The sequence below is a fragment of the Lampetra planeri genome, chromosome 9 (assembly GCF_965212315.1).
Source record: "Lampetra planeri chromosome 9, kcLamPlan1.2.h2, whole genome shotgun sequence".
Lineage (NCBI taxonomy): Eukaryota > Metazoa > Chordata > Hyperoartia > Petromyzontiformes > Petromyzontidae > Lampetra > Lampetra planeri.
Window position 1 is genome coordinate 7,459,232 of NC_136115.1, and position 23,398 is coordinate 7,482,629.

The following is a 23,398-nucleotide window of genomic DNA, read 5'->3' on the forward strand; positions in this document are numbered from 1 at the left end:
TTTATCCAGAATGTCTATCTGTGGTCCAAATAAATCTGTGAAAATTCCCATTATCTGCGGCTTGATTCTTCTAATTCGCACAAGAGCAATTACCCAGAAGTGATTGTGGCAGGTGGTAAATTCATCATATAACTGCATCCTTGTACAAGTATTGGGTTCCATGGGTAAGTGGGGTTTGATTTATCAATGGGTGTCACAGCCCTGACAGGGAGGCTGCAATGCAACCGACTGCGGTGGACAAATAGGGGCGATTAGGAGCACCTGGTTTTTATCTCATTAAAAAAGATTTCCAATTTCCTGTGGATGAGAGAATGCCTAGGCGCCTATGAACAAATCACCTGGAATATGCCCCAATTGCAACGCATATGAGCTCAGCAATAGTGTTTGGATGGGCAGCCACCAGGCATAAAATGTGCAGGCTGGGGGTCAGGCTCCACGGTAAGCAAAATATGCTGTGTTGCCTATGTTCCCTGCCTTTACCAACTCGTACTGACCAGCACGGTGAAGTATGATCAAATACTTGACCTTTGGCGCTGCTGTATCTATGAAAGCTACAGTTGAGGGACATTGACGCTATACCAATTCTTAATTTCTTAATATGTTAAAAATATCACGGATAAACAGAGTTATTTTCACAGATTAAAAAAAAAATTGCTCGTGAGGATGGCAATATGTTCAGGGCCTAAATGCACATTCGCATTGTGGCCTGTCTTTGATTTTCATTGATGAAGGAGATGTGCACATCGGTGTTAATTTTCTGATTGGTCAATGGCTATACCAGTGTCTTCAACGAATGTCAAGGCCAGGAGAGGTGCAATGTTTGACAACTGTTATCTGTGAGTTTAATTATGAGTAAACAGAACCACCACACCACTTGAAAACTGATAGAAGAGAAGCTTCACTGTATCAACTCCACAAGCCAATGATAATCCATTCGATGGAATAAGCGCGGCAATAAATACACAGAGCACGCGCGATTGGAAAACGCAGCAGTGACAATTGATTTTCACTTGATGTTCACTCCAAAGGATGTGCTCTCACCAGTGCCACTGTGCCAGCCACACATCGCCTAATGGCAGAACGTACACGCTACACGGTGTCCCGTACACGTATTCTGGTGGGAGTCATGTATTCTCGTGGGTATTTGTTTCTGCAAGATTCCCTCCAATGCAGATATGCATGGCGTCCAACACAAGCGACGGCAAAGCGTTGGGCGACGGGCGAAAACATCTCTTCACTGCCGTGTACTCACGCAGTGAAACAGCCATGAGCTCCTCCCCTGCTACATCTCAGGTGGCATGCACTCACCTCAAAGTCCAAGGTCCACTGCTTTCAGCACACTTCTGAGCCCCAGTGATGATGCATGTTTGTGTGTGTGTTGAGCTAGCCTCAGGGAATTACAGAAGCTTGCTTGAAGAAAGGCCATTGTATGCCAGCATCATGGTGACGTTTTGGCTGTGCTTTACCAGACCATTGCTACAAATTATTTAAGTTAAGCAATCAAACAAAGTTCTCTTTTGGGAATTATGTCAAGGCTGACTAATTTCATCAGAACATACCATAACTGGAGTCTACAAAGTAATTAAATGAATAAATGCATGAACAGGTGAATCCGTTTTGACGATTTAGCCAGGGAATTTTGAGCGGGCATTTAAATAGCTTTGGGGAGCATGCCCACCGCTGAAAGAATTTGCTCAAAGTCAGCTCCTATATTCCTGCAGCCATCTGCTCCTTTTTATAAGGCATTGCCAAAGTATCCCCATTTGCTATAGGCGGGACATCTCAGGATGTTTAAGACCCGTGCCATTGTTTTCGATGCTGTATATGTTACCACTGACCCCATAATGCTACTTTTAAATTAACCCATGACATTTGGTCAAAATTGTGAACTGATTTTTTTTTTATAAAACCATTGCTTAGGTTTATGTAACGAAAAAGATCGAAAATCCAAATGGTTTCTGACCTGGATAAATAAAATGTATCAATCATTAAGGGTGGCAAGGTCGACATTCAGAGAACACCTCTCTGTGAAAGAATAAACAATGATCCAACAGCCTCCATTGGCAAAGGCTTCATGACTAAGACACCGTCACCTTGACACTTTCATCAAGACACGTTTAAAGAAAGCTTCAAACAGCCCTCGTGTATATAAGCCGACACTATAACACTGAAGCATGAACAATATATTACGTTTGTTAACTTTTTTTGAATTAATTAACAAAGATTCGGTCGTATAAACTGGTTGCCATCATGCCTCCACCCCGAGGCTTAACAGTTAGAAATCCATCTCAAGCATTTGTGGTTTTGCTGGGAATAAAAAGTCTGAGAGCATGCCATCACGTAGGAAGGACGTGGGTCTATCTGGCTCTTTGCTTGAAGGTTAGCTTACTGTATTTTCATTAATGTCAAAAGGATATCATAGGAAGCTAAAGTTCCCCCCAAGACAGCCTTCATGTCAACAAGGTCCATGTAATATAATGGGAACAAGTTCTATTTGAGATCATGTAATGGCTACATGAATAAATAATAAATAGAACAGACGCACAGGTGAATGAACTGTTAGATAAAACAGACAGGTGGATTGACAGCTGAACTGATAAGGAAGCTGTGTGGGCAGACATGAAGACTGACGGATGAAGATAAATAAATGCCCGGGACAGTACGGTTGACAAATGGATAGACAGAGATATGAAACAATAATAGATGAACGGAAAGAACAGATAAATGGATGGACCATAGAAAGATGACGAATATAGAGAAGCGTGAATGGGTATTGATGGACATGCAAATTGGAAAAAAAAAACTACAAAAAAACATTGAGAGATAAGGATGCATGCAGGGTTGCATTAATGCATGTATGATATCAGCACAAGTATATATAGGCAGTCCACAAACATTCCAGACATGCACTCCAAATTCTTCTCACAGACTAATTTATTGTGGCCTGCAATATTAGGCATAATTGATTATTACTCTGCGGTGAATACTGAAATGCTGGCTCAATTTAATCTTGTTTTTGTGAACCTCTTCCTACAAAATCTCATCATTGTCTTTTCCTCCTAATTTTCTCATCATTATCTTAGAGTGGCTGAGAACTTCAGCTTTGTATGTGATTTCACAGCTATTTACTGCAATCACAATACTTGCAAACCTGTAAGCCTCTGAACTCTGGATGGATCCAATATTTTCAGGTTTAAGTGATACACGCCACTCACGTTCATCAAGGTACATATTTTTTTTTTAAACAAAGCACTTGCCGATTTAAAATGTGGGGTCACGGCATTCTGTAAAACACTCATGAGAAACAAGGAAGGAAATTAACAAGACGTTTGCTTTGGATAAAGCGTGTCAGTCAAATTTGCCTCGAGTCTTGCCTGGGAAACGTGGCCTTGCTTGCAAAGTCAACCCTCGACTTCATGACGTGGGGATGATAATAATAGTCTTAATCGATATCATGTATTTTTCTTTTGGTGGCAACGAAAGTTTTTCGTACATGCAAATCGGTGCAAAATGTTCCTAGCTCAAATGTTTACTATCACTGCTTTGTTATTTCGCACTTACGATTAGCACGGTTGGCTACGTATGGTGCAAAATAAGTTAAATATACATACATTTAATAAATTCAACATATTCAAACTGTACTGTATAAATAATCGTCTGCTGTGGTGAGAATATTTGTAGCATTTTTTATAAAAGAATAAACATTGTGTTTCAATCACAGTTGTAAGTCATAGCTATATTTGACTGATAATTATTTCAGGTTAGTCTACGCACAACTGTTTAAGCAAAATGATATGTTTTAATGCCAAGCCCAAGTCAGCAGAGAAAATGATGAGCTGCATTGGAGCAGGCTTAAACTTGGGCACTGCTCATCAAAAGCTACACTGGCTGTCTTATCCACTTTCTAATACAGCATGTCCCGTGACATTGGTTTCAAGAATGGGCCCTACTGTTATTCGTGGCGTGGTTGAGTGAAGGCCACTTAAATTTTTGCCAATGTCACATGCATAAAAAGTAAAACTTGATTCAAAGTGTCTCCCTGGCATTGTGGCACACAGCTCGTCTCCAGTGGCAGCCGTAAGCTAATGACGCACATTCCACATGACTGTGGCAGATGCCAATCTCTCCATATGACAAAGTAAGACATTTATTTTGCTGAGATCTAACTATTCTTAATTAATTATGATTTTGCATAGTAAGCTGATTTGAACATCTTGTAGTTATACATTCCAAGTTGGCCACCCAAATAGTACGACGTTTGTGATATCTCTTTATTTGAGTGCCACATGAGAAATGAAGCTTAGAATGTCACTGCATTGACAAATGCAAGAAGCCATACAAGGCAAAGCTAGGGATTGTGAATAACAAGCCACAGGAAATGTAGCAGACACAGGAGGAGCCACAGTTCTGTTACATGCAAGAGGTCAAGCAAAGGTTTTCTGAGAAAATAAATTCATATATCTTGGCAGGGAAACCTATTTGGATTGTTTCCAGATTTTCTGTAGCCATTTAATGGAAAGACTAATAAAACACTGGCTTACGGGCAAAAAAAACTCCTAGGCTGTATTATAGATTCCTGTCAACACGGATGTACATGTTTACATGTAACTGTTCTGAGCATCCTGGGCAGAGCATAGGGTCCCATTGATAAGTATGTCCCTGCATTTCTCACAAGCGTGGCCCCAATTACTCTCAGATCCGTGGAGGTTTTATTAACAAAGGGTGGCTTGGGTGACTGGCCAGCTTAAGGCAGTGCTTTTCAACTTTACTCTTCGCTTTGCTTCTTATTAACTAAATCTAATCTAAGCCTTAGTGAAGTGTTGTTGGGCAATCTTTTTCTGTGGCGAACATTGTGAATCTGCACTCGTAACTGCACCCATTTCCCGATCAGTATCCGCTAGGCATGTCACGATTCACCCCCATCGTGATCGGATTGTCAGAATGTGGATTTGCGATTTGATTTAATAATCCATTCTCTTTCTTTGCCATTGTGCTGCAAGTAGAATACACCATGGCCGCAAAGTTCATGTGAAACACTATTCATGAACAGTATATATGAATGGACATTATTCCAAATATATTCTTAAATATATTGGACACATGTATCATGAGTGTGATAAGAATATTCGATTCATGCATTAATGTACCTTTATATGCCACTGCTTTTTACATGGGAGGGGAGGGTTTTTATAAATGTATGAGCAGGTGGAAGATATCGCACACATTTGCATGGGTCAACTTGGTCAAAATTTAAGAGGACTATAAAACATGAAAAACTTAGTAACTTCTTCCTTCGTGTTTATGTCTGTTCATATAAAGGCCATAACCGACTGCAAAACATGAAACTATGGGAAAATACTAAAGGGTGTCAAGTTTGATAACCTCGCAGTTTATTGACAGAACTTGGATACATTATGCACATAAACCTGTCCAGTGGAACAACGAACAATAGTTTTTAAATGTCCAAACAAAAAAAATGCGTGATGGATCATCGTGTTCAGGTTTCCCTACAAATCCTTTGGACCGAGGCGAAATGACTACATGCATTTATAGTGCGTCACCATCTCACACAGGATGTTTTTTGAGAACAGGAGAGGATGAGCCAAAAACACTCGTGCCTTTTTTCTCTCCAACCCCCCAAAACTTGTGAACAATAACAATCACTTCATGTCGACACCCAGCGCGGCCGTAAAATATCCCGATTCTCAACTGTTCTTTCCCTTCCGAGTCTACTGGCAAAGGCTCCTTGTGTATGTGAGCCCGGAAGACCTAATGGCTTACAAATCCTGAGAAAAACTCCTGACCTGCACAGATCTCCAAAGCTGACAGTGGAGGACTTCCTCCTGATGCTCGGTTGAAACGAGTGACCACTTGTCAAGGAGTTGCCGCTCGACACGTCGGAATGCTCGGAGACCTTGGCAGCAACAGCTTTTCTCTGCTTCCTCCTTTGCACCCCCATCGCAGGCGTTTCTTCATAAACATCATCGTCACTGCTGCGTTTCCCTTCATCTTCACTGCCATTGTCGTCTTCGCTATCGTCGTCGTCGTCATCATCATCACTGCTGTTGCTGCTACGCCGGATGTTTTTTGGAGTGATCTGTAATTGTTTAGCCTCACTGCCGCGTGTAACACACCCTATCTTTGCGTCTCGGTACGTTGCCCTATTTGCCGCAGCATTTAAAGCCGTGTTCGCGCAGTCATCTTCGACACCGTGAGATTCTGACGACTCCGAGTCCAAGCTCTCTAGCGTCAGCACTGAGGACTGCTTACGCAAGGTGGCAGCCGGCTTCACTTGGATTGGTTCCACGTGCGTGATGCGTTGATGCGAGTTGGCTCTGCTTGTGTGAAACAGGCTGCTTGACTCACTGCGGGTGCCTGCCGAGACGGACGACGCACCGGCCACCGGACGTTTGATGACGGGCCGCACGGGGGTTTCCCGAATGACCACACTCGTCTGTGTGCCACGCTCCGAGGACGTTCCGCTGCCCCGCTGAGAGCTCGGCCGTTTCCTCCGCGTCTCTCTGGACGACCTCTTCGGCTCGTGATCGCAGGAGGACGACGTTGAGGAGTCGCAGAGACCCCCGACGGCCGCCCGCTGCCGATCTGCTTTCTGCCGTTTGTCCCCTTTTGCAATTTGTGGCAATGCGCTTTGCCCGGAGGATTTGCGTACCTGTGGCTTTTTGTCCTTTTCCTCTGACTTCTTTTGGCGAGAACGCTTTGATGTTTCTAAAGCGTTGCCATTTGCACGCAGTGAGGTTTCTGAGATGAATGCAGGAGACTGCTTGCGGGTGTCACTGCGACACTCCGATGTCGTTTTAGGACTGCTTCTAACATTTACCATCTCAACACTCTCCTTTTGCTTCTTTTTTGAAGCTTTTGGTTTTTGCATCACAGCGTTCGCTGGGAAAATGGTCTGAGACTGCATGACTTTTCCTGCATCTAAACCCACTTCATCTGCACACGATCACACATGGAGCAGGAGAAGAAGATGGAGGGGGAAAAAAAAGATAGGAGAACAAAAAAAGAAGAAAGTTAAAAAAGAAAGAAAAGTAATGGAGAATAATGACTAGGGATAATATAAATCCATTCCATTCTACACTAAATGAAACAATGTTTTGCCAAATGTTATTGCTAACTCAGAGGCGATAATTTTCACAACCGTCGGTAGGAATTGTCTTAAAGTAAAATGATAAAGGTGCAAGACGACTAATGCTTGGTCATGCCAATTTGGTGAAAGGGCCTCCACTAAAGGACGCTCTAGAGGGCTCATGTAGAGGGTATTTGGCCTCTTCCATATGTGCCAGACGTCTCAGAAGATGTGGTAATGCCCACATATTACACTACTACATGCGACCTTCTGATCGCCTATTCCAAGCTGCTAAGTGGAGTTACATTTTTTACGCAACAATGTTGCAGTATTGTCAGTACAGCATTTTCAATTACGCAATGGTGTACAGGTATGGACGATAAAATATTAGATGTTGTTTAAACTTACGTAGCTTTTTTTATACTTCAGTTTGTAACCTAAAAAATGCAGCTATTTAACAAACAACCATTTTGGGCAATAAAATGATTTACTGAATGTTAAAAAGTAAGATATTAAAGGACCGAGCAAAAGATGTGCAGAAGATTTCAAACAAATACAAAAAAAGGTTCAGAGTTTTAAATGTCAATCCACAGATGATTGAAATTCTGTAAATTTAAGACGCTGTTTATTTCAGATTTCCATCAGTGCTGTTGGCAGCAGCGATACATTATTTATGTAAGGTGCATGCAAAGCTGTAAAGTTGGAACAGCAAATGACAATGCGGTCTTCAGCGATAGAGAGAAGCGCTTGTTGTGAAATCGAGAAAGCTGAAAACTGAAGGGAAAAATAATTGGATAAAGAAGACGGCAGGCAGGCAGCACGGTGAAATGGAAGACAACCGCGCATCAATATGCAAATGAGCGCTCACTGGAGACAGCTACCCCGCGCTAATTTAAGGAGACAGGGTGAAGCGCCTAAGGATTTCTTCTAAATTTTCCACATATCGGGTGTGGTCAGCAGAGATTATTTATAATTATCAAAGGTTGGCTTCGGCGCAAGACCACTTGCATTACAGTCAAAATGCATTGGCAAGGTCTGCAGTAGGAAAATTGCAAAAGTCCACAGCAAGTACATGTTTTCCCAAAATGAGATTGCAGATTCAGTGGCGGTGAGAGAATGAACATTCATCGATGAAACTGTCTAAAGACATGTATAACCTATTTTAAAACACCTGTTGATCCATGAGAATAATTAAATACCACCTGCAATCCTCTTCCAGCGTTGAAATGTTAATGCTTGCCATTCTTAGGTAGTCCTTAATACATTTATACACTGAATAAGAAAATTAAGGTAGAAAATAAGTGTTGGGAATGACATTGCCTTCAAGTGTCCTTGCCAGTATTTTCTCTTAGGTCTACCTCCAAGTGATCGGCCGTGCTTTGAGTTTCACCACCAGATATCAACCCACTATTTATCGCCATCGAGAAGGCACCTTCCACTTTCAATTCGAGGCAATGGCAAGTCACGTTGTGTCGTCACATTTTTACTCCACCAGTCCATTTGCACTTTAGAACAAATGTAATCATCATCCGTCGTAAGCAAACCACTGCAAGATGAATATTTCACCAAGACGCTGCCATCGCTTACAATCCTGTGATGTGAAAAAACCACCTGAACTGGGCTGGATTATACAAACCACCTCGCACCAGAACCAATGCCGACCAAGGGAATACGAGATTATCAACTGTTCTCCTTCTATTCCCTGAGCCTAACCCTAGGAGCTCGATTTATATTCATCTGGTGTTGGCATTAATATTAAATCACTTTCTTCGGGTCTCGTGAAATATTATTAAATAAAAATGCTCCAGCACTTATTTCATCGGGTATGAAAATCCATAAATTGACACAAACCATTCAGCAGCTAATATTGAAACTTTTCTTCAGCATTACGCATATTAATTCAGGTCTCCACAGAATGTCTTTAAGTATTACTAATGCAGAATTAAAATGCACTGATTACTACTGCTTAATGTCTATTAAGCTCCTCAAAACCAGTACATGTGTAGAACATTTCTATCTCAGTAAATGGCATGCAACCCCTTTTTAAAATGACTCGGACAATAACTTTGAACTGTACGTAACATTTAATTACCTCCAACATCTGCGCTCTGAGCCACAAATAATTCGAAGGGTGAATGTTGGGGCTTTTTTATAATAATATAAATTATAAAAAAAAGGAAAATAATGTGCAGCTGTGTAAATACACCGCTGGATCGTCTCCTGAAAGCCTTTCAGTCATGGGAGTTTTTTGACCATATTTCACCACGTTGGTCAGTACAGGTTGATGACGCCCTCCGGGATGGGTACATGTATCACTCACCACTGATGTTAGCCATTGCCATATATCGCGCTCAGGATTCCAGATTCATGGTATACTAACCACTGTGCCACCACTCCATATGGCAAGTAGATTGGTACAGATTCATGGCACCTGAAATTTATTTTACTTAAAACAGCTCAATTAAAGTGCCGTGAGCATTCATATTGAGTGTGTCAACTTACTACTTAATCGTAAGAGGTTTCTAAATGTTAGCCAACGTTATGAATAACATGGGATGCAGTTAAAATGTAATGTAGTGAAAAGCTGTGTGATAAAATCACCTACTTTTGCAAAGCCGGTGTAAAAAAAGGCATGTGGGTACACAACAGCTACTTTCAAAGCCAAGGCTTCGGGATAGTGCTGTTTATACTGTTGCCTTACAACGCGAGTTATCCATTCAGCTGCTAAATATACTCCAATCATTGGCATCGTTTACTAAATCAAGGGACTATGCAGTATTCACAGTTCAGGTTTGCTGCTGCCAGTAATTATACATCCATCACGATGGGCCTCTTGTGAGATATAAATTAGGTCATGAATTCCTTTTAATTATTATATTTCCTTGTACACTTTCCCAGTAGGGCATCCCAATGTGCCCTTGCTAACATAACCCCTGGGCAAATATATAAATGGTGGATTCCACGCATAAATGTTGGCCGATAGCACTTTTCTTGTGAGGCTATGTAACACCAGGGGAAATTTTGTTAGCCGCATGCATAATGTACTATTTGGCACATTCAAATTAAAACACTTATTTAATTTGCTCGTGTCACATGCTGGTATGTGAGATCTGAAAAGACCTCTCCCCAAAGATGATATGCCTGTATCACTAATGCTGGCTCTAATAGGCAAGCAAGGTCATAAGTAATGCATCACCGTAGGGCAAAATTGCATCCAAATCTGGCTCCAAGAATGCATCAGTATGAATAAATTCATACCAACAGCCTGTTTCAATTGCAGGTAAAATGCTCCACAGGCCCATACATGCATGTATTGGCAGACTTATCATAAATCTAAAATAATAATTGCTCCCAGGCATGCCAAAATTAATATACAATTATCCAAGCAACTTTTGGGTGGCTTTGTTAACAAACAACTGGCTACAACTTAATAATAAAAACAGGGCACTTTAAATGCAAAAAGCGACTGGCATCAGATCTCATAAAAAACATTTGAAAGGGTACCCTCCACAATGGCAGCTGTCCCTGCGTAGCACCGGGTGACTCAACACCTGCCCTGCAAGCAGGCATTAGTCTGCCATTAGGGGGGTGATGATTGCTATGCATAATCCCAACTGAGTGATTTTTTTTTGTAACTTTTCCAATGTTGGATTTACCACAATGTTGTTTCCCTGGGTGTGTGAACAGACCCATTGGCTCACCTGCAGATGTCCTGGTTGGAAGGGCTGACAGATGCGCGAGAGGCACTGCGTGGGACAGTCAGCGACGTGGGGCTGCTCGCCTGTCAAATCAAAGCATTTACGCAAAAATAATTAGAGGCAACCTGCAGCGGCCATGTCCTTTGGACTCCCCAGATATGCTGGGTCTGCAGGGGTAAATTTCATTTTCACCACACTCAAGCATTTTCCTTCATTATTTTGCACGCGGGTTTGTTTCCACATAGCTGTTGTCACGCTGGGTTAGAAATGGGTATATTTTAGTGGCAAGCAGTCTAAATGTACACTTGGGATTAGGGAAAGATGTACTCTTAAATCCGGTGATGAATGCATCTCAGTGATTGTGCTATTTTAGACAAACTTTAGAAGTGGTATTTCATCTGTTTGCATGGCATCAGCCCCAATTCGCGTTGGCACTCCTCTGGCGACTGATGCACTACGGAATATTTTGCCTTGCTGAATGCATGGAAGCTATTCCTCGCAAAAAAAAATGGGCAAAAACCACAACATCAATTGGGCGGAATCACTTTTGCAGGATTTCCTTCATTAGCAATGAATGCAAAAGTGTTTAAACAAACTCTGCACAAATCGGGCCCACACACATGTTATGTTATAAGTTTCCTGTGACAAGTTGAAAAAGAACTGGTAAGATTACAGCTGTCTGAAACATCTTGAAAGCCTTATCTTGAGTTAAGACTGAATAGAGTGAAATATTGTAAAACGAATAAGCAACAAATATAATACAAGAGTAAGCATTATAACTCTGCCATGTGCTTTTGGGTTATGGCACGTGTTATTGCTGCACCTACTGTACTGCTGCAGTTGCAGGTGCTAGTCACAGGGCAGCCATGCACCTCGGCACGATGTCTGAGCTTTTGCTCCATGCGCCGGGAGCTTCTTCAAACCAGTTCCTGATGTTTTTACTGCTGAAATCAGCTCCCGAAGATGATCCCGGCACACGGAGCGAAACGTCAGACATCATGCAGAACGATGCATGGCACAACCCGAAAACGCATCGGAGCGCTGCAAGAACACAACTGTGAAAAAACGCCTACAAGGTTCGAAACGGAGAGCATTGTTTGTATCTAGGCAAGTTTGATTATATCAAAACTAAAGTGCAGGTTTTCCCAGCAAATCAAAATTAAGAACGCATTCAATATTATTTTAGCATATAAAAAGCAGCGTGACCTCAAACGCTCACACGAAGATTATTGCACATCCCCTCTCTTGGGTTCCGACATTTATTTTTGAGCGACACAAAAAAAAGCGTGACTGTCAACAGAACTTTGGCAGTGAGTGCTCGACACAGGCCAGGCATGCGCACAGCAGTGACTCATACTGGTGTGCAGATGTGTATTTTTATTCTACTTTCATATCCTTGTTTAAAAAAAAAGAAGACAATTAGATGCTGCACCTACTGTACTGCTGCGGTTGCAGGTGCTAGTCACAGGGCAGCCATGCACCTTGTGCTGAAATGTGACCTCCCTGGAAGATATGCACTGTGTTTCGTATTTTTAGAATGACACTCATGTGCGTGCCTGCTAAGTGTCCCCTTATTTATTTATAAGAGTCATACTGGGAATGCGACTATCCCTAAATGAAAGCATTCCTTATTTATTTAGTTTGTCTATATTTCCATGATCACTGGAAACTGCAAAATAGCAGGCTTAAAATACATGGAAAAGGGCCCAAATTTCTCATTCCAAAAATGTATAAAATTACTTTGTTGGTTCTGTATATGCATATGTGCGAGTACACGCATGCATGAATAGTATGTATATAAAATAAATACAATATTGCAAGTCAATTCCAACTTCTCACTTTAGCGACTCACTGCATGAGTTTTGCGCCCATTATATTATACTTATTGTTGTTATTACTTGCGCTAAAACGAAGGTGAGTGATATCTGCAAATGACATGCAGCCAATATACACAGGAAAGCATTTGTTTAAATTGGTGATGGGAACTTTCCCAAAATGGCATCGTGTACAATGCACCAACTATTCCCTCCAAACCAATGTTTAAATGTTTACATTTTGCTCAGTGGAAGTCCATTACACGATGACTAAAAACGGAAATCGGCTTGCTTACGTGGCAGTGAACACTTCCAATGTCTGCTCATGTGGTTCACAGTTCACATGCTGTGCATAGTGCAATACAAGCACTGATAAATAGCCATACGGTAGGGGCACAGAAGGCAACCAAAAACGTATTATACACGATATAGCAGCCTGGTACGTAGAAATAACCAGCCCGGTGGTGCAGTGGTGGTACAGCGTGTGGGATAAAATAAAAAAAAGTTGAGAGTTCAGATCCTGGTTGGGGTCAACTCGGTCATTCATCTCTTTCAGGGTCAACAAAGTGAGTGCGAAGTTGTGGGTTGTGGAGAATAAAGAATTTCCACCACTGGCTAAGGGCTGTAAACAGGAGTTGAATTGAGCACCGGTTGAACACTGCCTCATTCTCAATTGAACGGGAAACCACTTTAGCTCTTGACTTTCGCGTAGAAAATGCATTAAGAAAACTGCCCCACAGAGGAACATCTCTCTGCCTCTTCATAGCCACACCTCAGCGATGTTAAGTTACTTTCAGTATGTTTGTCTTTTTATCCCTCCTTGTCCATGTGTAGTACCGTTGAGGACGCGTGGACACCCGAGTAGAGGCACACGTATTTATTTCACAACAGTCACTGGGGACATACAGTACTGGAGGGGGTATCGGCCCCCTCACCCGGATAGCTGGGAACACACGGCTAGCTACCCCTAGCCTGCCTCCTAATCCTCCAATTACTGGGCTAGGGGAGGCTGTCTGGCCCGACACTGGTCAGTCGGGCTACGGTACCCGGAGTCCCAGAGTCCTGGCTCTGGTTCACGGGACCACGCCGCTGGCTCGGTCCTGCGCGGCCCTGACAAGGGCGGCGTCCCAGGGGAGTCCAGGGCTCTAGCTAGGCAGTCTTCGGTATTCAAGAGTTTACTTAAACATTCTGCCCCGAGCCCTCTGACACATTCCCCTTTATACTCCACCCCTGCTGAGGGGTGGGGCCCCGGGCCTGGTGCGGACGTCGTTGAGAGCACCCCCCCCCGTGCACTCACGTAGCCCCGCCCACTGTGTTTGTTTCCCATAAGCTGCCATGCATAACGGCTCTCTCTCTAACACCCCTACACATACAGCTCCTCCGTAACACCCCTACACATGTGTCTTGAAAAAAGGCAGGTCTATTGCCAAGCACAACATTAAAGGGAGTCCCCTGGGGTCTTCTCAACGTTTCTAGAATCAGTAAAAATCCAATGTAACGATTCAAAACTTTCATCAATGCATCGAAAATGCACAGGGGTATGCAGTGTTATGCAGTCACTATGATCTAACCAAAATTAAATATTCTATCTTGGCTATTCATCAGGAATTAAAATGTGTTTATATCCGCTGTGGTTTTCAAACTTGTATTAATGTGAATTCCAATGTAAATAATGATCCATTTTGGCAAGCTCTGGTAACCAGTTATGCGAATTCCCAATTTAAGAGACCACTTTCAAATGAATGTCACCCACCTGTACAGCTTCAAAGATCCTGCCGTGGCGAGCAAAAGGAGCCAAAAAAAATTACTGTGCAGTGCACACGTGGTGCAGCAAAATGCCACCTCCGTCCCAACGGAAGCACCCCAATGTGCTATATTCTGTTAGCCGATAAACGTAGCACCTTTTTTCGAGGTGCTAATCATGTAATATTCTGCTCGTGTAATATTTTTTGCCTCAGTTTTCAAAAGGGGCCTGCGGATTAACATCCACATGAGACAGGTCAGCATGACATTAATTGAGTTGTGTGCCTGTGTTATGTTGGGAAGCGGTAATGTCGCTGTTAGCACGCTGCGCCACGAACCTGACCACCCGGGTTTGATTCCCGCTCATGGTGAACACCTTTGACGATTATCTAAACCGGTACTGGGCCTCCCCTAGGTTGACTCAGTCTCAAATGGAGTACCTGGTGTGGTGTGTGTAAACATCGCCATTGGGGAGACAAAGGCGGTCGGGCGTGGTGCTGGCCACTCACCCCCTCGCGTGACGTGTTGGCCTTCATAGGTGCTCGCTAACAGTGCTTGCCCCAACAGTCTGTGAAGGCTATATGGGGGATCTTTGTCTTTTGTGCTAGGTTTAGTAAGAAATAAAGAGCCCAGTGCCACCTGCACATAGGCAAGTGTTTTGCCAAAGTATTATTAGCAATGCCAGCTGCCGATTTTTTTTTTACACTTGTTAGAACTCCTGCCAAATTCATAGAGCACCTCCTGTTTAGTAACATCCTCGGACTAGATCACCAAAAGACATAGCATGTTAACTCAATCCAGTGTATTTCTTTCATTTGCAACCTGTAGGGAGCGTACATACATATACTGCAGGAGTGGAGGCAAATACCGCAAGTCTACCGCTGCTGAAGGTTTTGTACCCTCCAATAAGAATACGGTGAAATCACACATTCCAGCTGTCAGATAATCTGTGGCCAGGCTTAAGACGATTACACTTGTTGTAGAGTGGAACCTTTTTCACTTCAAATGTTTACCTAGAAATTGAAAAAATAGTTTATTTTCGCACTGGCACTGCTTTTTCTGGTGATCTTATCCAGTCAAACTGGATTTAAAGTCTGGCACAGCTTCAGAGGGCCGATGTTGGTGTGACGCCCTATCACGACACCACTTATTTGAGGCCACTACATCCTAATTAACGCCGGTACAAAGTTCTAATGATGCTTGGCAGAAGCGGCCTCTCTCAGCACCAGCTACTGCGAAGGCCCTATCACACCGCCCACCACGGTGAGAGCACGGTGGTAGGGGGGCAGACATCGAGGCTGTTGCGAGCGGTTCTCTCAAACTTGTTTGCCAGTGCCACTCGGTTCCTGGTTTTGATGTAAGACTGAAATAGCATTACCTCTCCCCCCCCACCCCCCCGACAAATTATTTGGGGCCACTGCACTGGCAGCGTTGTACAAGTGGTGTACAAGCACACATAACAAACAAAAATCAACACATCCGTCAATAACACTGCCTTAAACGGGAAAAAAATATGGCATATAGATGATGTGCTATGAAGAAGGGTCGTTTGCCAAAATGTGACCTCTTCTTGCTTCTTTCAGTAAAGTCACGTAGAAGGGAAGTAATAAAATAATAAAAATAAAACATAATAAAATAATTCTCACGACGTTTCGGCCACAACGCAAGCAGCCGTCCTCAGGTGAAAACCAGGTCTGTCGAGGCGACAGCGTCTGAATGACCTGGTTTTCACCTGAGGACGGCTGCTTGCGTTGTGGCCGAAACGTCGTGAGAATTATTTTATTATGTTTTATTTATATTATTTTATTACTTCCCTTCTACGTGACTTTACCGAAATAACCAAGAAGATGAATCCCTGCAGTCACGAAAGCTTTAAATCGAAAATGTGACCTATTAGAGGTTTCTACCCCTGACACGTGGCTTTGCTTAGTTTAACAAACTTTGACCAACAGTCTCATAAGCATGCAAACGCGCTCTTCAAGTCAGCCTCAGACTGAACTCGCACACGACGGCTTAAAAAACAATAGAGCATTTAATGGCCATTGTGGCCTCAATTAATAGACTTCTCGGCAGACTAATGTGAATCCACCAGAATATTGCCTCATGAGTTCGTCTGTGTTATGCAAAAAATGGCAGTTTTCCGCCAAAAAGTAACCGAGTGAGGGCCAAAATGACTGCATGAATCAAGCCCCGGAAGTTGTGTGGTTAGGGCTACACTCGTTACGGTAAATATTTCCTTCAAAACGTATAACAGAGGAAAAAAACTGTGTATGCTATTACATGCTCAGTGGTAGACTGCATACAAACTCAGAGCTTTACACTACCTACTTGCAGCTGTAATGTAATAATAGCCATGCCAGCAAATGCCTGAAATGGTAAGATTACCAGAAATGTGCTCAACAGTATTGTCTTAGTGTGCCATTTATCTTGCAAGAGAACTTGGTGTCCTACTGCAGGTAGTTCTCGATGACAATTTAACTTATTTTCTATGTTTAACAAGAAAAATGGCTTACCTGCCCACATTAATCTGTCATTGGCATTACGTTTAATTTGTTTAAGAAAAGTTTCGTCCAATAGTTGAGTAAATGTTATGTTTAATCACTCTGTGGCACATTTTTGGTATATATCTGCCAGCTAAGGCACCGTTATATCAAATGTAAAAAAACAAATGCCGCAAAAAATATTTACGAAAGTATAAAATGGGATTGTAACCCAAGGTGCCTGTGTATGTACAGCTCCTTTGTCAATCCACTGTTGAATTAGGACCTCCCCATGCCATGTGAGTCATGTTGGATCGTAACTTTACCATGCTGGTCAGTGTGGGGAACCAGAACCAACTCAGATAGCACTCACCACTGATATTAGCCATGGCCGGGAATCAAACTCAGGTTACTGTGTTCATAGCACGTGGACCATTGCGTCACCTCTCCTTCCCAATCACATGTATGTAATTCAAATTAAATCACCATACCCAAAAAAATGTGAACTTTGTCTTTATTGGTGACAAGAAAATCTGGTCTGTAGGAATGGGCAGCACTGATGTTTGTTCGTGGGATATTTTTAGCAGCCATGGGCTCAACCAGCTTAAGAGGGATACATTTGTGGGTCCTTTTTTGAGATGTGCCTAGAATTCATTCTCACGGATCTCTTCAGTCTTTGTTATTGCACTGGACAGGAAATTAGGATTAAAAGGCTCTTTTGGGGCTGCTTTGATGTTGTGACACTAAGAAACGAGGTATTTTTCTGACGTCACAGCTATGGAAATTAAAAACTGAAATCTGGGTCACCCGCTTAAAACATAAAAAAATTAGCATTGCTTAATCTGGGCATTATGCAGCTTGGCACGAAGGTGGAATGTTGTTGAAAATGAGACATTTACTTTGCAGTGCCAACTTGCACAACGACCAAAAACTTGTTGGAATGAAAAGGGTTAAATATAATTGACTCCCGGAATAGCATTGCTGCATGTCAGCAACTATGATCCATTATGATTTTTTGGGATATGACAAGTGAATGGGTCAGTGTGGGTTAATAAAGGGGAGGGATACTATTTTATTACGTCTTTCCCAGTGCAAGGGAATCTGTTTACAAACAAACATGTTTTAATTATATTAAATAAATACAATTTCATATATCCTCACATGAATATAGAATATACTGGAGTTTGTATGTTTAAATGAATGCTGAAGGCTAATATAAGGCAGGAAGGCCAAGAGACAAAATCCATTATATTTTTTACGTGGAGATATGGAATGACGTGATTTTTCGCCCAAATTGCTTCCCCTTCATCAAAATATGAGTTTTTTTTACAAGTACAGTACATTTATTTCTGATAGCCTATGGTAAAGAGAGGGCACCTACCGATAACATCCGGTAAATCAGCAGTACTTTTTAAATTTTCCTGACTGTTGACCAGCCCGAGAGGGATAAAACCAGTCTAACATTTGCACGTTGAAAGTACGTATGGGAAAATCAATTGGGCAAAATATGAAATATATTATTTACAAGTGAAGATGTGGAATGAAAGACAATACATTTTATATTTCCCAGAATGATCCACTCTAGCTCTTGCAGTTTTGTTTGAATTGTGAGCTCTTGATTCAATTGACCAATCATTATCGTCTACTTTTTAACGTTGATTGCGTGCTCCCTTTAATAAATGGTGGTCGCCTCCAAACATCCTACCTTCCGAATGCAGGAAACCCCCCTACGAGCCACTCCAAGCGGGACGCGGCCGATGATGCCGATTGCGGCAACAAGGGCCACCTTCTATCACGTTCCATCCAGTAGGGGAAACAAGGTTTTTGTTGTTGTTCTATTTTCACGTTATCGGACTAGTCACGTAATCAAACCAATAGTCAGTAAAATAATCAATTCATAAAATCATTGAATGGCCAAAGCTCTGCAAATGACTAATATTATTTTTTTAGTTTTCTTTTGTACTTAAGATGTTGCTCGTATTAAATATTTACTTGCCATGCTCAGTGTAGGTGTTATACACGCAGGGCTTCACATCGATGCTTGTGCATGGTTGGTTACTAAATCACCTTTGAACCCCATATTATTTGCAGACAAGATTTCGTTTTGAAGAGCAAATCCCCCACCTCAGGTCACGGTGCTCCCGATGTGGATTGTTTATTCCATGGCTCGAGCTATCTCTGTGATCGCCTGCACACAAATTATCTAACGGTTGTAAGGGTGCGTTACTGCCCCCACCAATCCCCACTTAAGCCCATCCCTTATCATCCCTCCCAGAAAAACCCCTACTAACCCAGATGTATTGCCTTAGGTACATTTAATACAGTTTAACTCTGTATGCTACACGTGATACACATTATACCATGTTCCAATGCATTTTAATAAACATATACTATATGTAATATTCCAAGGTACAGTATATATTATGCACATCATTTTATTATTTTGCCATTTTTTTTCATCATTAAGATTGCAGATTTTTTTTTACTTAGGCACCTTGATCCTGTTAACTACAGAATCTGGCCAGCCAGAGCCTAGAGAGCTGGGGTTTTATTGTATAAACAAATTATACATTTAGGCTGAGACAGACAATATAAACTAGGCAGTACAAATTAAACAAAAATAATCACGTCTTGAATCGTATTGGGACCGCATATCATGCCACTCAATAAACTTAGGGGGGGGGGGGGGTTCCTTTTAACAAACAGGACATGGGGAGACCAGGTCAACAACAACAACAAGACTGAAGCATGCAACTTTGACATCTTGCACAGAAGCCGTTTCGTCGCTATGTTTAACCAAGGCATGTTTGCCACCTGCATCTTCATGTCTTTGGGAAGGCCGTGACCCTACCTTGGAGATGTTACTCGAACGGCTCGTGGAGCGGCCGGGAGATTTCTCGCCCTGCCAACATAAAGACATGAGGCATCAATACATATACAGCACACGCATGCACAGCAGCCACACACACACAGCAGCTGTGGAGCCGGCACAGGAGAACTGTAACACAGACATGATAGTCACGCAAAAGTATTAATCCCGTTCATCTGGCTGTGGACCCAGATTTTCGCCCATGAAGTAAAAAAATACTGTATTAACCTAATTTTTATTATTTAATTTTATAACCAGCAGAGGAGGGAAAATTGTGGCAGAGGTGCAAAGGCACAAATGAAATCACTGCCATAAACGAATAAAACATAGCAGTGGCGACATTTCTGGAAATAACACTTATTTATAAATCAAATGTGATACTTGCGCCACCGTTCTTGGCTAACACAAAGGCGCAATGTTTCACAGGCACGGTCTGTGGTAGTTTCACGAGAGGGGGCTTTGATTGCTACGTTCGAACCGTGCCGAAGCGAGTAGGGGCGCTGTGTGCGGGCGTCATTGTCCACATTTGCCAAATGACTCTCGCTCAAATTGGGATTGGACATAGCGTATCACTGCCCATTTTTCCTTAGCAGTGTTCCCTCAGCAAGCAAAGAAGAGCCATTTCTTGAAATGTCAGTCATGTATAACGTTTAATCAGGCAGTGTTATTTACCAATATTTCACTTTTTTTGTTATTAAGAAAAATTGTTTAACACGTAGGCTTTCGCGACCAATATCAACCATAATACATGTTTTTTTTTGGGTAAAACCGCATAAATATATAAATGTGTCGTTAAACCCGCCACCACCCGACACAGCTAATTCGTAAGGTTTGTCCTTTAAACAGAATATACCAATTCGTTACTAGTACAGCACACCGTTGTGTTGGAGAGCAAAGAAAATTAGCTTAGGCTTTTCAATTGCTAAATAAGAATGTTGATCAATTGAGAACATTGGGATGTATAGCTTGAGCGTGGATCCTGTGCATTTTTTCTCTGAAATCTGCTACTTTGTTTGGGCTGCAGGGTGCGTCACGCGGCATTGACTCTCAGTGGCAAGCCCACAGAGGGGAGTCTGAAGGGCAAGGCCCTCTATTCTATTGTAGATGTAGCCCTTGGATTACTCGGCAGAAAGGCGCGCGGCAACAAGAGGCCCCTGTGGCTGTGCATGGGTCCCTAAACGATGCAGAGCCGGAATAACACACTCGCAGTTATTCTTTTACCAATTTTGCAATTTGTGTTTAGTCTCCAAAAAGCATGTGCAGTATACACATCTTGTGACATCATACTCGTACACTAAATAGACAAACAGTTGTTTCACGAATTTGGCAGAATAGTTTTTTCGTGGAAATTCTGGCGGTCAAAATTCTACAAAAGCATCAAAACAAATTCTAAAAGAATCCAGCCCTGTTTTATACACACATAATTGGCACTCTGCAAACGGTTCAGAGGTGGCTCGAGGTCTAGTCAATGGCTCCCAAAAGGGACCCCATTAACCTGATTAAGATCACCCATGCCTCTGCATCACATCACCCCAGAGCAAAGCAATCAATCGCAAGTTCATATTCTTTCCCATGTGGTTTTCTAAAGCAAACGTGCTCTTCATAACTGCTACCAATTTTTTGGTGTTCTATTCCAGTGCTTGATTAGCTCAATAGCTATATGTGATCTCCAATTTATGAAAATCAGTATCAGTGCAGATGTAAATTCAAAGCTGGGACAATTATTTGATTAAGCTGATGAATGAACTAAACTTTTTTTTATGGAGTACTGTACTTTTTTGTGATCAATTACTTGGGCGCATAAAAAAATGTGGGTCGCCCTTCCATTCTGCCTCCTAAAGGCAGAAAACCCCCTAAAACCATGCCCATCATGATACGGCTGATTATGCCGAAGATGTCACCAAGCCCCGCTTATTACCTTCCATCCAGCGGCACATGCGGGAAGAAAGATGCTTTGCTTTTGTGACCAAGACTTTACGTGAAGGAATGACACAAATTAACACGTTTGAACATTGAAAATAAGTACACTTCAAAATATCACTGTCCTGGTCACAAAAGCAAAGTTTGTGGGGAATACTTTTGAGGCATACGCAATTAGAAAATAACACTTACTACCCAGGGACAAACAAAAATATTTCGTTAAACAGTGTAATCAAACCAATAATTATTAGAGTAATTGATTACTGAACTAATTGGATATCCGGCTCTAAACAAATCCAAGTGAATGCTAATTCATTAAGCTCCTTGAGTGTAAGTTGTTTGAATGTCCACTTCACCTGACTTTATCATCAGATGTGCTCATGTTCTGGAAATGTCAATAAAGCCAAGGACTGAGCTGTGTCAATAGCTGAAAGCAAGTAAGCACAGAGAGCCATGTGGTGGGTAGATGTTATCTCCCTCGCCTGGGTTAGTTCCCAACCCTGACCCCTGAGTCGTCAGAGTTTACACGGTCTCCATGTGGTAGCGTGCATTTTCCTTCGGGTCCTCTGGTTTTTTCCTTCCACATTTTGAAACGTGCATTTAAAGTATTTGGCTGCTTTAAACTTCCACGTGATAAGCCACTTCGTTGAGCTATCATTTGTGACCAGGTTGCTGAAGAAACAGAGCTATACAGCTGAGTGAGCCTGGCATGGTAAAAAAAATGGTATACACCCTGAGTACGAGTCCACCATCCTACGCCATGGCCTGCTTCCCTCGACTTCTCCACAAAATAACAACAACCGTCATTCGCCACTAAGTCGCGGTGACGTCACCACGGCGCTTGTGCCAGGCTATGTGCACGTTAAGGCCATGTGAAGTGCCAGAAAATAAGCACACATACAGCGATGTGGATAAACAAAAAACATTCACACAACCGATTATTTCACGTTATGGGGTTTACTGTCCCCATTCGGGCCATTGCCAAGTAGTGACAGCCCCAAGTGGCCAGCGGTGTTGTAACCTGGGTAGGGCTGTTGCTTTTGACAACGTCCCTCCGTTGTTCCACTATGCACTGGGAATTCGTGTCGAGAGGTTCCACAGTTCAAGTTGTCCTGAAGTTAGTCCCCAACCACCGGAGGGGGTCCATTTTGTTTATCAGCACTTAAACAACAAAGTTTGCGTTGCTTCGTAGCCGCTCAATTTTTATATTAAATTACGGCCTATGTCTTTTCAGCTTACACGTATGACCAATGTTTAACTTTACAACATGCATGTAAAAAGATGTTTCTCTTACATTATGAAAGTAACCATCCTGTGCTACAAACCAAAGTTCGATTTCCCAGCCACGGATAAAATAAGTGCCAAATGATATTACACAACTAGTCTTGCCCTCCTGCCCCTTCGCCAACCCACAAGTTTAGTGAAGTATGGTAAAAAAGACACAAATGACGTTTTACATCTCTTTGTAAATCTATATCTGAATGAAAGCCCTGCCGAATCCGTGTGCCATCTTGGTCATTGATATCGTTTGACCATGCTTAACCACGCTGGAATGTGCGAGTTCGTTAAGTAGAGGCTAGGACCGTGGCAAATATCGCTCGCAACTGACTTGAGCTGCGGCGAGTAACTAAACTCAGTTCAACTGGTTCATAGTCCAGTGTGTTAACTACCACGTGACCAGTCCACCAACACTTTCACGAATACATGAATAACAGTACCCTTTTGTTTTTCCAGCCAAGCCTCATTGGTTCGTCAGTCTCTTTTTCAGGAGAGTGCTGCATTGGGAT

At 42.3% G+C, this 23,398-nt stretch overlaps 1 protein-coding gene across 4 annotated transcripts in view; it reads right to left on the reverse strand.

The window, feature by feature from the left end:
* The window catches only part of LOC144720650 (E3 ubiquitin-protein ligase MARCHF1-like), a 229,340-nt gene that overhangs the window by 11,133 nt on the left and 194,809 nt on the right, over window positions 1-23,398 (reverse strand). For 2 of the 4 annotated variants that reach the window (XM_078597567.1, XM_078597568.1), the window contains 2 exons: window positions 19,674-19,724; window positions 10,789-10,868 (listed from right to left, as the gene is read on the reverse strand). In XM_078597567.1, coding sequence (XP_078453693.1) covers window positions 10,789-10,868; window positions 19,674-19,724 — 131 coding nt within the window. Of the gene's footprint in view, window positions 1-5,804; window positions 6,955-10,788; window positions 10,869-19,673; window positions 19,725-23,398 lie in introns of those variants that run through there. The other 2 variants (XM_078597564.1, XM_078597565.1) reach the window with 1 other exon arrangement.